Consider the following 15,199-nt stretch of genomic DNA (forward strand, 5'->3'; position numbering starts at 1 on the left):
TCGTGTATCCACTGGCAAGTAGATGGACGTTTGGATTGTCTTTACCTTTTGGCTAAATGAATAGCACTGCGTTGAACATTCCTGTACAAATTCTGCATGGACATATGTTTTCGTTTCTCTTGCGTGCGGACCCAGGAGTGGAATGGCTGGGTCATGTGGTCCCACGATGTTGAACCTTTTGGGAAACGGCCAGACTGTTTTCTGAAGTGGCTGTACTTTTCTCTAAAAACAGCCCGTTTTCATTTCTAGATCTTTTCGATGCTGACGATTCCGAGCGTTTTAAATTTATTAGCATTGATTATACCTCCACAACGGCGCTGAGAGGCAGGGATTATTAAATCCATCTTAGAGATGAGGCTGCTTGTTCAACATCACTCGGATAGTAAGAGGCAGGCCTGGGATCAAGCTTAAGCCCGTTCGGTCCCAAAGCTCCGTCCCCTCCCCCTCCCCCGCCCACCCCACTCTGGAGGCTCTGGATCCCACTGCCCCCCCAGGAGGTGCAGCGATTGGTGGGCTCTCTCCTCCCTCCACGGGCCTAGGGATGCCATGGAAACTTCCTCCATGGGCTTCCCGGGTCTCCCTCCTCTTCTTGCCCCCACAAATCCCCCAGGCCCCGTGCAGGGTGTTTTAGATGAAGTGGCAGAAAGTGCAGAGCCGGATGCTGACGTCCTAGAGGCTCTCCACTTGCCTGAGCTGGAAGGAGACAATACCCAGAGAATAGTGGCCTTTGCTGTGTCCCCCCCCCCCCCCGGCCCGTCTGGGGTGGCAGGATGGGGAGGGGGCAGGGTCTGTCAGCAAGAGCACACGCCTGGGGAGGACGAGGCAGGGGCAGCCAGGAGGTCTCTCCTGTAGCTCTGGGGTCACCTGTGCCCTCGGCTCACCTCCTACTGCCTCAGTGGTGGCTCACCTGACGCAGGTTTTGAGAGCCGCCGAAGGAGTGGCTCGGGCTCGGGTAGCTTCCAGATTCGTGATTGGTTAAAAAAAAAAAAAATCAAAGCAGATGGTCTGTGCCTGCCCTAAGCCTCAGCTGCCTCATTTGAAAAATACACAACAGGCACCTCTAACGCAGCCGTGGGGACGAGACGCCGTGTCCCCGGTGCCGGGAACGCAGTACCGGGAGACAAACACTCGGCTTCTCCTCTGCATCTGGGTGCTGGCGGCGTGCCGGGTGCCAGCCTCGCTGCTCACAGCGGAGGTCCCCGTCGTGTGGGAAGCCCGCTACGGTGCCCGCTCTGTGGATGGGAAGACGGAGGCGCGAGGTTACAAGGCCGCCTGGAGGGTTAAGAGGCAGGGCTGGGACTACAGCTCGGCCCCCCCCCCCCCACCCCGGACCCCAAAGACGAGGTTCTGGCACACCTTGCTCTGCGACAACCTGGAGGAGGCTGGGCTGGAGCCGACCCCCGGGAACGGACGGACGGACGGCTCGGCTCCTCCGCACCCCAGCCTTGCTCCCGAGACGGGCCGGGGGGAGGCTCGAAGGGGCCTCCCTCCTGCTGGGGACAGAGCCCACCAGCTGAGCCGCCAATGAGCGTGCGTGGAGTCACTGTCCCCTTCCTCCGTCGTGCTTGTTCTGGCGACAGACAAGAAACGCCAGGGTGGTGCTGACCTCCTGCAGCCCAGAAAGCCGCCAAGGACACACAAGCGGCACCTCTGATGAATGTCACCAACCGAACATCGAACGGGCCCCGGGGAGTGGGGACGTGGCCTAGGCGTTAGGTCGTCTGAAGCAGGCGCCGAGCTATGACGCACATCGTGTGCAGAAGCAGGCGGGGGACGGGGTGGGGGGCACACCGGGACTAAGCGCTCAGCTCCTGGGCCAGCTGATCAAATGAGGATTCCAATCCCCTGTCATCTGACTTCGGAAAGGCACCCGTGCCTCCCAAGGCTTCCATCACCGCCTGGGGGGGCTTTGCTCCTCAGAAAGTCAGCCAAGGGGCGCCTGGGGGGCTCAGTCGGGTGAGCGGCTGACTCTTGATTTCCGCTCAGGTCATGGCCTCATGGTTCATGGGATCGAGCCCCACGTGAGGCTCTGTGCTGACAGTGCAGAGTCTACTTGGGATTTTCTCTCTCCCTTTCCCTCGGCCCCTCTCCCCCCCCTACTCTTTCTGAAAATAAATAAACAAACACTTAAAAAATGTCCTGGGCAGCTGCTCCAGCACCGAATTACACCACTCTACTGGGACGGAGGAAGAACGCTTCTCCCTGGGCCTCAGTTTTCCCATCTCTAAACCCAGGGGGATCGGGCTAGTCTGGGGATGGAAACGCATCCAGAGACGTTGCCCCGTCTTATCCCACTGAGCCAGGACTCGGTCTCAGAATCCTTAACACACCGCTTCAGGCAACTACCACCGATAAATCAGAGCTGGCTTGCGAGAGGAAACCCGTCTGCCGTCCCTGGACGCATTTGTCTAGAAACATCCCTCAGCTCTAAAGACCGGTCATTCTCCTCTGTACCCCACGTGCTTCACGCCTCATTCCCTTTGTCTAAGTTCCCCTGGACTCCCGGTGCGGTGGCTGGGAAGCTGGGGCTGTGTTTATGCAGCAGGTGTAGACGGGCAGGAGAAAGAGCGCCCGCGGCCCCAGGAGAGGTTCTCCCGGTGCTCAGAGCGCGGCTGCAGAATCAGGCTGTGGGAGACCAGCCTCTGCAGCTTTCTGGCCAGTCCCGCCGAGGGGGGCTTTGAGGGTGGCGGCTCCCCCCACCCATCAAGGCCTTGGGTCGACTTGGCAGGAACGGATGAGGGAGCAGGGAGCTTGCCAAGTCCAAGGCCACGCAGCAGGGGTGGCGCGGCCCAGAGCCCCCAGAGCCCACGCCCGCAAGCCCCAGACTGCTGTTAGTGGGCCAGGGCTGACGGCAGGCCTGCAGACGGCAGAGAATGTCACAGACACGAAGCTGTGTACCGCAGCCCGAAGGGTACGGGGCTAGTCACTGGCAGGAAGACTGACTCATCTCAGCACCCAAGTGCAGGGACCTGACAAACCCAGTCTGCTGAGCTGATGCGCTTGCCGCGGTTAGTCCTTCTGCGCTGCCGCGCTGGCTTCTCGTCTCAAAGGCTTTATTCCTATCACCACCCACCCCATCTAAGGCCGCCAATTTTTCCGACCAGTGGCTCGGTGGAGAGCTACACGGGCTAGTGTGGCGATTAAAAGTGAAACTTAAATTACCGGAAAGGATTTAGCGCTAGAAATTCTGGCCCTAAGTGGCACAAACCACATTTCAAGTGCCCACTGGTCACATGCGTCTAGTGACTGCTGTGTGAGATGGCACGGAATAGAACATTCCCGTCATCCCAGAAAGTTCTATCGCACAGCCCTGGCTTGGAGCCGGGGCCAGCTAGCTGCGCCCCGGCTTGAGGGTTCAAATCCAACTACTATGCGTTTTGATAAATCAAGTTTTGTTTGAGAGAGAGAGAGAGAGAGCATGTGCACGTGAGAGAGGGGGGCAGAGGGAGAGAGAGCCCACGAGAGAGAGACTCTTAAGCAGGCTCCACATTCAGAGTGGAGTCTGATGCGGGGCTCAGTCCCACCACCCTGGGATCATGACCTGAGCCGAAAGCAAGAGTCGGGCGCTCAACCGACTGAGCCCCCCAGGCTTTACAAAGTTTTACTGAAACACACCCATGCCTGTCCCTTTGTGTTTTACGCACGTCTGCTTCTGTGCCACCATAGCAGGGTTAAGTACGGGTGACAGAAACTGGCCGCCGAGCCTGAAATGATTACTATCTGATCCTTTAGAAGGCAAGTTTGCAATCCCTGGTGTAGACTGTCAGAAAGTCGCATCCGGATCGTTTCCGGAAAGAGGCTCCCTGACATCCCCAGCAGTCACTAGTAGGTCCCCGGTGTCAGGGCGCTTTTACCTAGGCGCACGGCTCTCCTGGGGAGGGGGCAGGGAACACACAGCTGTCAGCACCCGCTACCAAACTTGGTAGGCCCACGGGATACCCCTCCCCGGGCAGGCTCTTCTCTGGGGCTGCCTGACCTCTGGGAGAGGCAGTGGGGCGAGCCCCTGGGGTGGGCGCAGGTCTGCTCAGGAAAACCACACGCCGGAAAGATGTCACCATTTGCTTGCTTTATTTTTCTTTCTTCCCAGGTCAGTGAGGCAGCAATATCAAGAAAAAGTAGACAGGCTGTGTTCTTGGATGGTCATCCGACAACCCCTCCCAAACCAATAATCCACAGATAATTCTAGGACCTTTTCATCACTCGTGGCCTAATTCGAAGGTCTGGCATCCCACACATCAAAAATAACTCCCTTGGCGATGTTAAGCCAACTTACGTGCGCGCATTTTCCGTGAAAGGGGGCACATCTGAGGCAGTGAGAGGGCTGCCGGTGATCTGCCTCCTGGCCCTTCTCAAGTCCCCGCAGATCAAAGAGGGGACCGGGCTAGATGCCGGGCTCCCTCCCGCTCCGCCCCCAGGGCTGCTGGACCCTGCAGATGAGCCCCCCTGGCAGCTGCCGACCAATCACTGGTGGACTAGCTCAGCCTTTCTCTCCTTTTAGAAACACTGTCCTTTGTTGAAAGGGAGACCGAATGGATTCTAGAGGCTCATGGCTGCTCACTTGGTAATGTCTCCATTGTCCACAGAGGGCAGAATCAATCTGCAGCAGCTTGGAATGCCCCGGGGCCAGAGAGGGTGGATTCTCTCAGAGGGCCCAGAAGCGTCTCAGATGGTAACTTCTGGGACAGCAGGGCCCCAGGACGCTGAGATTGGAGCCCAGCAAAATGCAAATGCGTGAGGGGCTCTTGCTGGCATGGCAGCAGGGGAAGCCTTGGCTTCCCTTCCTGTGCGGCCAGGAGACCCTGAGCGGGCAAGGCCCCCTCTCTGTCTCCGATTCCCAGGCTGAGCTGCTGAAATCTCACTCCTACCAGCCTTTCTGTGCTGATCTGTCCAAGTTATTTGGAAAAATGGAACAAAGAAAAAAAAAATCCTAAGCTTTCAGCCCTCCCCTCGGGGCCAGGCTTGCAATGCACGCATTCTCCCAGGCCTTCGTGAATTACAGAGAAAAACAGCAGGGAGTCCTCTATGGAGCTACGGGGGTGGTTTAATTTGCAAGGGTCCGGGACAGGCCTCAAGTGTTGGCACGTCCCCCGCGCTGCCGTCTCTTCCGCCCGCGCAGCTTCAGCCGCCTGGCTGGCAGGCTGACGGGCTGCTTCCCAAACTTTTCCATGATCTCCCTGATCCTGGCCAGGTTGGTTTTGCTGAGAGTGAAGTCACACTGTGTGGCCCCCATGTCGTAGCCGACCATGCAGTTCTTGGTGGACGAGGTGAACCCTTCCGCCTTGGCCGTGACCACGTACTCCCCGGGGTTCAGGAGGCGCCAGTAGTCCCCATCGCTGGCTGTGAAAAGAAAGCAGGGAATTCAGAGGTTCTCTTCTAACACAGCTATACCACCAGTCCTGTGACTCCGGGACCAGCCTCCCAGCCGGACAGAGACTCAGAGGCAGGCGGTGTGGAATCTGAGCCCCCGCCGATGCAAATTCTTCATGCATTTTGGGAGCTGAGATGTTTTCCTCTTTGGAAGCCACCTTAATGGTTTTACCAGGCAGGGGTTCGAGGTGAAGGCTCCCCGTGGTGTTAATACTCGTGAGTGGAGATGGAGAAACGATCACTCACACTCCTTCCTCTGTGACAATACACGCCATTCATTACCAAGCTGAGCTTCCAAATGGTGTGCCCTCGCCACAAAATGCCATCTTGAAAAGCCATCAGTGCCTGGCTTCCTGGCCTCCCTTAGCATGGCTATAAATACAGAATAGGAATTCTTTCAAGGGGTGGGACTCTTCACTTTTGAAAAGAGAAATAAAGGACCACAGGGGGCCAGGGCCAAATGATCTGGGAAGAGGCGTGGTATCTGCACCCCATTCCATGGCCCTCATTCTCGGCCCGGGGGCCAAGAGAAGCCTGAAGCTTCAGGGGCAGTGACATACCAATGCTGCAAGCCTGAGCTCCTGTCTCCCCAGGGACACTGCTGGTCAGTCACCCCATAAGCACGTAATGGGACCCGTGTCCTAGCTCTAGGCTAGATCTCTGTTGCATAGATGGGTTCCAGGCCAAGGCTCTCCTCCCCAGGAGACTGCAGCCTGCCGAGGCCACGCAGACCCCCGACGTTAAAGAGACTTCAGGGCATGGGTAACCAGTGACCCCGCAGAGGACGTGGTACCCGGAAGGTCAAGGCAGGCACTGATCCACTGAGCCTCCAAGCAAGCCTTTAACACACGTTGTATGATTACTCCCTTTTCTACCTGAGTAATCTGATGCCCAGGGAGGCATAAAGTCCCGCACAAGGTCGCACGGCTAGTAATCAGCAGGTTAGGCTCTCTCTCTTATGGCAATCTGAGTGTCCCAGCTGCCCTAAAGCTTTGGGGCCAGGAGAGGACGAGGAAAGGGGCTAAGGAGGCCCTGGGCAAGGCTCACGTGTCTACACAAGCCCTGAAGTCTTCCAAGGGACGGGAGAAAACTCTGTGTGCGTGCGTGAATATGCATCTCCCACAAACACATGATGCTTTGAAGCCATCAGGTGTAGAGGATAATCTTTATTCATCTGAGACACACGGATGCAATTAAGTGAGCTCACGAGAACACCAAATGCCGTAAAAAACGAACTATGCAGGGGCGCCTGGGTGGCTCAGTCGGTTAAGCGTCCGACTTCAGCTCAGGTCACGATCTCGCGGTCCGTGAGTTCGAGCCCCGCGTCGGGCTCTGGGCTGATGGCTCAGAGCCTGGAGCCTGCTTCCGATTCTGTGTCTCCCTCTCTCTCTGCCCCTCCCCCGTTCATGCTCTGTCTCTCTCTGTCTCAAAAATAAATAAAACGTTAAAAAAAAAACAAAAACGAACTATGCAGGCAGTTCGGCCTGCTAACTGGTAAACAGGACTCAGGGTGAGAGGTCGGGGTGCATACAACGCACGTGGCTGGCTCCCCGGCTTTCTCAGTGCTGCGCCCACCCTATGTCTTCCTTGGGGGACAATGCAAGCTTTTCAACCAAATAAAAGGCCATCTCATGCTTTTCAGGAGGCAAGAGCCCGTCAGGGGTTCCCTGAGCGTCACAATGCCATTCACCCTTTGAGACTTCCCTCTGGGGTCCCGCGGCCCCCGGGCAAACCTGAACATGCCGCCCCCTTCACGCTTCTCACCTGTCCTACCAGACCGCGCGTCCTCGAGTGTGAGGCTAGGCCCTGTGCTAAGCTGTCGGCTCCTTAAGAGCCTGTGTCTCACTCCTCAACACTTCTAGTGTGTTTCGTACGGTGTGCCCTCTGTGAATGCCTGGGGGATTGAATGTGGTAAAGAGAAACACACACGTGGAACCCAATGTCTTATTAACACGTGAACTTGAACTTACTAAGTCCTAACTCCTGTGGATGCTTTTTCCCCTGCGAACACCAGACGGATGTGTTAAGGCCAAGAGCCGGCCGCCCGGAAAGGCTGTCTGAGCGGCTAGAGGCCTCTGGAGGCGAGACCTCTCAGAGTGCACCATCTCGAGAGTACTTTGGGTCATTTTGAAACACCCCAGGGAAGGGGGCAGGGTCCTCACCAAGGGAGGTGCTCACTGAGCAGAGAAGGGGGAAAAAAAACCCCATAATTAATAAATGCTGATGGGCACCGCTAAGTGTATAAGGAGGTTTGTAAGAAGGGATTCTTCTTCCTCCAAAGCAGAAGGCTCCCTCCTCCACATGGTGGGGACCTCCTTCTTCTCAAGTCATGCTGCCCTGTCCTTGAACCTGTCTTTTGAGCACGGTCACATGGGCAGCCCCCATTGCTGCATCCCAGGCACTCAGAACACCTCCAACTGGTTCCCGGAATGGGCCACACACCTTACACCTCAGGGCCTTTGCATATGCTGTCCCCCCAACGCCTGTGCTCTTTTATCCTTGAGATGTTTTTAAATGCCTAAAGTTTGTTTCTTAATAATAAAGCCAACTTTTTGTAATTCAAAAGCAATGAGTTCTGTTCCATGCCTCTAGGGGATGAGTTTTCCAAGAAAATCCCCACTCCTCGAAGGCCACTCCCCCTTGCTCCCCACCCCCTCCAGCCACAAACAAACCCCACAAGTTTGGTCTTTTAACTCTTGATTCTAAACCTCTGTAATTACTGTTTCTTCCAACCAAAATACTGTTCCCTGTTCTTCCAAAGACCAGCTTGTGCTCATCCCTTCAGGGAGGGAACCTTCTTTGGCTTTCCCACCAGTTTCTATATATCCTCCAAATTCTTTCTGGGCTATCATCATAGTCTGCAATTAACTTTTAAATTTTCCTTGACAACTACTTGTATGTCTCCCCCCACTAGAATGTATACTGTTTGAGGTGAGGGGCATATCTATCTCCTTTACCACAGTATCTCCAGGCCAGCATACAGGAGGTGCTCAACAGGATACGTTAAAAACGAAACCATGGCAGGGGTGCCTGGGTGGCTCAGTGGGTTAAGCGTCCAACTGCGGCTCAGGCCATGATCTCACGAGTTGTGGGCTCGAGCCCCACATCAGGCTCTGGGCTGACAGCTCAGGGCCTGGAGTCTGCTTCAGATTCTGTGTCTCCTCTCTCTCTGCTCCTCCCCCCGCTCGCACTCTGACTCTCCCTCTCTCTCAAAAATAAACATTAAAAATTCCCACCCCCCAAAAAAATGAAACCATCGGGAATTTGTTTCGATTCACGGAATCAGAATGAGGTGGGCCAGCTCTGTAATCTATAAGTTTCCGTTTCAGAAACACGGAAGAGGCCTGATTCTCTCATCTGCGTGGCTATGCACCCTCTCCCCCGGAAGTTCTTGCGTCGGCTTTCCCCACGCTTACCCCCAGGGCTCTTGTTATGTGCTTCCAGCCCCGACCCCTGGTAAAGTCTAGAACCATCTACCTTGTGAAACTCAGGGATCAGCGTGTTAGGTCACTACCCCTATCACCGGGTGAGCAGGTCTGTGTTCAAGGGTGAATGTTCTGCGGAATTATGGGGGGGGGGGGCACTTCCGCAGCTGGCATCGTTCAGCACGGTGGACAGAAGGAACAACCCAGGCGCTAACAAATGTCCACTCGTTAGCAGGTCAGGTCAGTGCCCACTAGACAGAGGACACTCATGGGGCTTCCTGAGCCAGGTGTTTGGCCAACATACTTATTACGTGCGTCTAGAAAGCATTCGTACTCGCTTCTCTCTCCGTGAAATTCAATTCCCCTGTTTAGTTTCTGCAACATCCCTCCGGAAACAAAACTTGTCAGGTCACAGAAGCTCAGAGGGAAATCAAGGCAAATGCAGGGCTTAAGTCGAGCACCGAAAGAGGCTGAAACCAATATAGTAAAGAGCCATGTGTGAAGTATGGAGTTTATGTATCATGAGAATACACTGGGAAATTATTTTCGGGGGGAAAATAAAGGCAGACGGGCAGGCGGCTCCCACCGGCTCATCGAAACCGCCTCTGCGATTACAGGGGCTTGAGGTTCAGAGCTCAGTAGGCATAGCACTCTCTTCGGGCTTGTGGGGTCCCTGGGACTCTTTCTCTCCAATTCCATTTAAAACCCTCATGTTTTCTCACATTATGTACAAAGCACGAATTGTCCCAAGAATGTTCTAGGCTCTTTTATGAATCATTCTTTCACAGGAGCTTGTTGGCAACGTTTAAAATACAGTCCCTTCTGTTCCTAACGATCTCCAGCACCTTGCGTAACACCCGGCCCATCGCAAGTCTGGAATCTGCGTGCTGAATGCATGAATGAGTAAGTGAATGAACGAAGGAACCAGCGGCTGCCCGGGAGGGGCCTCGATGTACGAAACGCCACGCCGCACAATGTGAAGCCTCACGGGCAGGGGCTGTAAGGTCCTCAAGCACGAGCAGGAGGGAGTTTCAGAAAACAGGAAGGCGAGTCATGGCATCACACCGCGTGGCATTTCAGCTCCATTTCACCCACTGGAACAATAATTGGCTTGGGGCGCCTGGGTGGCTCAGTCGGCGAAGCCTCCGACTTCGGCTCAGGTCGTGATCTCGTGCTGTATGGGTTCGAGCCCCGCGTCGGGCTCTGGGCTGACTGAATCCCAGCCTACTCCGTCCTAAGGCCCCAGAGGCTTCGGTTCCTCACAGGTCAAATGGGATCATTTGTTGGAAGGACCGGGTCTGTTAATGCATGTGAAGGCTTGGTGGAGAAAAGGGGCAGGGGCACTGCATTCACAGTCTCAAGCCCCTGGCTCAAATCCCACCTCTGCCATTCTCCATGCCGTGTCCATTCATTCGTTCAAACTCATCCCTTCATCCATGCGTTCAACAGATATTCATTAAGCACCTACTGAGTGCACTTCACCGAGGCACGAAAGAGTCAAGGACGCCCGGTCTGGAGCCAGCGGGGGAGAAGCAGGAACAAAACAGGCACCAGAGGTACGGGCTTGGCCTGCAGGGTGTCAGAGGCCGGCGGTGGAGACGCTACGGGAGGAGAAAGCTGGAGGCTGAGAGGAAGCAGCAGGTAGTAGGGGGCAGGCGAACGGGGTTAGAAAACGTGGCCACCATGGTGGGCCCCGTTGACACGGTGACATCTGAGCAGCGACCCGAAGGGGACGAGGAAGGAACCGAGGGGTTCTCGAGGGAAGGAGGTTCGGGCAGTAGGAGGGGTCTGGAGCGAGGACCCCAAGGTGTGGCCTGAGTCCTCGAGGAAGGAGCCGGCGGGGACTACCGAGGACAGCAAGCACAGGGCAGTGACTGTTCCTGTTTGACCGAAACGGAGACTCAACGATTTTCACTTTTAAATGGGGACAGTCCTGGGCAAACCAAGCAAGATAGCCGGTCACCCCAGGAGAGGTTTGGGAGGTAACGAGCAGCCTAATCCTGTATGGCCACGCGCGTGCCCTGAGGACTTTGGGGTGCCCCTGTGGGGTTCAATAAAAGGGTGATATGACCCAGTTAGCTGATAACAAGCTTGCCCTGGCTGCGGGGCTACGAGGGCAGACATAGGAGAAGCCTGCCCGGGGTACCACGGTGAGCCTGGCAGGTGCCACGGGTCGGACCGGCTGGCAGCTAAGGAGGAGGTGAGCGGGCATAGATTCTGTATCTATGTGCTGACAGAGCGGGGGTTGTAGGGCAGAACCAAGGCGGAGCATCTGTTCCGTATGGGCACCTTGTGTATCATCCCAACTCTCATCGGCTTTACAGGTGATAGCACATGGGGGACACAGGAGGAAAATGAACTTGACCCGGTTTCCCTGGGACTGTCCCCCATTTTAAATCTGAAGTCATACATCCTGGGAACCACCCCCAGTCCCAGGCAAACCCAGACCGCTGGCCGACCCAGCACAGCGTAAGCCCCTGAGCCAAGAGGTACAGGTCAGGCCACACTAAACACCTGCTGAGCTGGCCTCATATCCTGTCTCTCCCAGTTGTTCAAGTGTGTCCGAGGGCTGAACAGGTCTTTCTCATGGCAATCACGATTTCCCTTCTCCTACTGAGTCGGTTCTCTGTGCCCAGGTGGGACCCGTAGTAGGTTGAATGACGGCCCCCAGAAGGGTCCACATCCTACTACCTAGACCCTAATCCAGACCCTGCGAATGTGACCTTGTTTGGGAAAAGGATCTTTGCAGATATAACTAAGGATCTCAAGATGAGACCATCCTGGATGGCCTAGGTAGGCCCTAAATCCAATGACAGGTGTCCTTATCTGAGAGAGAGGAGACACAGGGAAAGGCCACGGAAGATGGAGGCAGAGACTGGAGTGATGGGGCCAAGGAAGCTCAGGGGCACGTACAGCCACCAGAAGCCACAAGAGCCAAGGAAGTTTCCTCCCCAGGGGCTCCAGAGGGAGGACGGCCCTGCTGACACCTTCAGCCGCCATAGCAGTGAGGGAATAAATTTCTAGTTCTTTAAGTTTGTGGTCAGTTGTCCCCCCCCCCCCGCGGGAAACAAACACAGGGCCCGGTTCCAATGCCTCGCTCACTACAGCTGACACCAAAGCAAAGGACATCCGCCTACACTATGACGCATGCAGCGCTCCCCAGAGTGTCCCCGGCGGACGAAAACCTCTGTGTGCAGACGCACCGTCTCCACCAGAGCCCCTGCACACAAATGGATTTAGGCTTCTCGCCAATTCTGTTCCCGGTGCACCTGCCACGACATCATGCTGCCCACACTACCCGTCAAAGTCAAGGTCAGTGTTTTCTCATATCCCACCGAACACACTGAGCGCCACCCCAGGTGATGATGGCCCTGGGCACAAGGGAGAGACTTCATGGGTTTCACAGCAGCACGAAAGCCCTGAGTGAGCAGGGACATGCCTGGGGCTGGGAGTCAGACGCCTGAACCCAGGCTCCACCCACCAGTGGGTCCTTTAACCGCCCCCACCCCCCGCCGAGCATCTGGTTTTCACACGAATGAGGGAGACACCAGAAAGCACAGGCTGAGCGCCTTGCTTGCCAGGGTCTCCACGGTTAAGTTTGAGGCAGGAGACAATCGTTCAGCTCTCCGTACGAAGTTTCTGGCATGCAACATGTGGTGTTGACCCAAGAAAAATGCTTCAAGGAAACAGATATTTCCTACCAAGAGACAGTTCATCTACACTCGCGGTTACCTGTTCGGATGTCGTGGTTAACACCTTCCACGGAGATGATGGCATTGGGAATTCCTTTTCCGTGGGCGTCCCTCACCATGCCTTTGATGCCACGATGGACCTGCTCAGAAACACGACAGGAAACGGTGAGCTCACGACTCGCTCAACCCAACATGCACAGTGAAGACGGCTGTAAGCCGAATGCCAGCCCAGTGCCCCCAGGAAGCCTCTCAAAGCCGTATCTAGCTCAAAAGTTCCCTGGCTGTGCCTGGATTTGGTGTGCAAATTTCTGTATTCCTTTTGGGTCCATGTACTGGGAAGTCTTCCCCTGAAGTTCAATTATTCCAGAGGCTTAAAAAATCTTAGGACCTTAGATGGTTCATAAAAACCACACCCGGTAAAAATGGAATTTAATTTTTTAGAGGCACGTTTATTTGGACTTCCCTAATCGATAATGACTTAATACGTAGACCCAATGATGTAAGAGTCAGAGAGGAAAGAAGAGAGTCAAAGGCATTCCTATAATGACATTGACATTCCTACATGACATTCCTATAATGTCACATGTCCACAGGGCCCTTCTGCGGATTAGCTGTGTCACATGACATGTGTCACTCTGAAACTTGTACCTCAGTTTCCCCATCCGTAGAATGATGTGACAACCCAAGCCGGCATACCATCGTTTTCAATGACACTCTTTATACGTATTACTGTGCCTGTGCATTTTATCCACAGCAGGCACCTTGGCTACACAGGATTACTTCAGAATAATCAGAACCTTCTCTCCTTCCACGGATGAAATGAGAAAGAGCCTTCCCTCACAAATTCCAGGGCGCAGACAGCGTTCACAGCTTTGCAAGACAGAACAGGCTCACACCCCCTGTGCCAAGCACTGGGGGCTGCACAGGGTCTCTGGGGACCCTGGTGGGGCAGACTGGGACGCTAGCCCTGCCTGAAAGTTTCTTCCCCCTCACCTACAACAACCCACAGGAAGGGCGGCCTCCGTGTGCAATCCTGCAAGCCTCAGGACCGTCCTTCCAAATGGATGGGGAATCACGGTACAGGCACATAACTGAGGCCCAGTGTTCGTTTTTGTTTATTCCTCTGGTTTCCGGTTAGTCTGTTCCTTAGTAGGGCGTGGATGTTAGCGGATTCGTTGTAGCACCGAACGAGAACTGGTTTACTCAGAGCTGCAACAGGGGCGTGTCCCCGAGAGCAGGAGGAAGGGAAGGTGTGTGAGGTTCCCAGCGTGCACCGCGGGGCTTCCTCACCAGCCGCGAGCAGAACCCTGGCAGGTGCCTGTGACACCTGCTCCCGGGGAGCACCCCGTCACCTGCAGCACGTGCGAGGGGCACAGTGTCCCCCCAAATTCCTGGTGAAGTCCTTACTCCCAGGAACTTAGAATGTGACTGTATTTGGAGACAGCGTCTTTGAAGATGTGATGACACTAAGGTGAGGTCACTGGGGTGGCTCTGACCTTCCCTTATAAGAAGAGGAAACGTAGACACACAGAGACCCCAGGAGTGTGTGTGCACAGAGGAAAGACCACGTGAGGACCCAGGGAGAAGACGGCCACCTGCCAGCCAAGGAGAGGCCTCGGAATGAAACCAACCTGCTGACACCCTGATCTCGGACTTGCCTACTCTAGAACTGTAATTTCTGTTGCTTAAGCTCCCTGTGCGTCTATGCTTTTAGGCGGCCCCACCAGACGAACACGAGGGGTCCGGGCACGCTGGCTCGGACACGCGTCACCCCTCCCTACAGGGCAGCATCCGGTCGCACTCGCTATGACCCAGTGCGGGCAATCGACATGGCCTTCACAGCTCACCTCGTGGGGCTGAATCAAGTGCAGACAGACGATGGTTCCCACCAGCGCTGTTTGTGGCCGGCCCAGCATGACAGCCATCGTCCGAAGCGTGAGCTCGGTCTCGGGCTTTCAGCCCCCTAACGACCCCCGTCCTGAGCCGGCCCCCAGCACAGCGTGTCTCAGGCCACCCGTACCTGCTCCATGAACACGATTAAGGACTCCCGATTGTTCTCCCACTCCTCGGGCAGCTGGCTCTCGTGCGGATACTTGTCACAGCCCACGTAGATGGACAGCTCGAAGCAGTTTGTGTGAAGGTAGCTGAAGTCATTGAGACCTGCCGAGCCAACCGACACCATGGTCACTGAACGGTGCTCAGAGTGGCAGGAGGGAGACGGCAAGAACGTTCAAGAATGGGGCTCAGAAGACTTCATTTGAACAGGGACGTATCAAGCACCTACTACAGACCACGGATGACAGCAAACGCGAGGGGAGGGGATGGAGGTGGAGGGGAGGACACGGCCGGGATGGTTTATGGGGAAGACAGGCACATACAGGAACATCTCTGACAAGAGGAGGACTCAGATTCTGTTTAGTAAACTCAGAAATAGCTTAAGATACGATTTTTATGTTTTTTAAGTGTTTTTATTTCGAGACAGAGAGAGAGCGCTCACACACGTGCATGCATACACACATGCTGATGGGGAGAGAGAGGGAGAGAGAGGAGGGAGAGGGAGAGAGAGAGAGAGAGAGAGAGAGAGAGAGAGAGAGAGAGAGAATCCCAAGCAGGCTCCACACTCAGCACAGAGCCCAATGCGGGGCTTAATCTCACGACTGTGAGATCATGACCTGAGCCGAAATCAAGAGTCGGGACGCTTAACCGAGCCCCCCG

General features: G+C 55.3%; 1 protein-coding gene across 4 annotated transcripts in view; it reads right to left on the bottom strand.

Annotated features, from left to right (window-relative positions):
* Positions 1-4,051: 4,051 nt before the first annotated feature.
* The window catches only part of CPXM2 (carboxypeptidase X, M14 family member 2), a 140,951-nt gene continuing 129,803 nt past the window's right edge, over positions 4,052-15,199 (bottom strand). For all 4 annotated transcript variants that reach the window (XM_045439150.1, XM_045439148.1, XM_045439149.1 and 1 more), the window contains 3 exons: positions 14,505-14,644; positions 12,525-12,624; positions 4,052-5,337 (listed from right to left, as the gene is read on the bottom strand). In XM_045439150.1, coding sequence (XP_045295106.1) covers positions 5,069-5,337; positions 12,525-12,624; positions 14,505-14,644 — 509 coding nt within the window. In that variant the 3' untranslated portion in view covers positions 4,052-5,068. The remainder of the gene's footprint in view (positions 5,338-12,524; positions 12,625-14,504; positions 14,645-15,199) is intronic.

This window comes from Leopardus geoffroyi, chromosome D2 (assembly GCF_018350155.1).
Source record: "Leopardus geoffroyi isolate Oge1 chromosome D2, O.geoffroyi_Oge1_pat1.0, whole genome shotgun sequence".
Lineage (NCBI taxonomy): Eukaryota > Metazoa > Chordata > Mammalia > Carnivora > Felidae > Leopardus > Leopardus geoffroyi.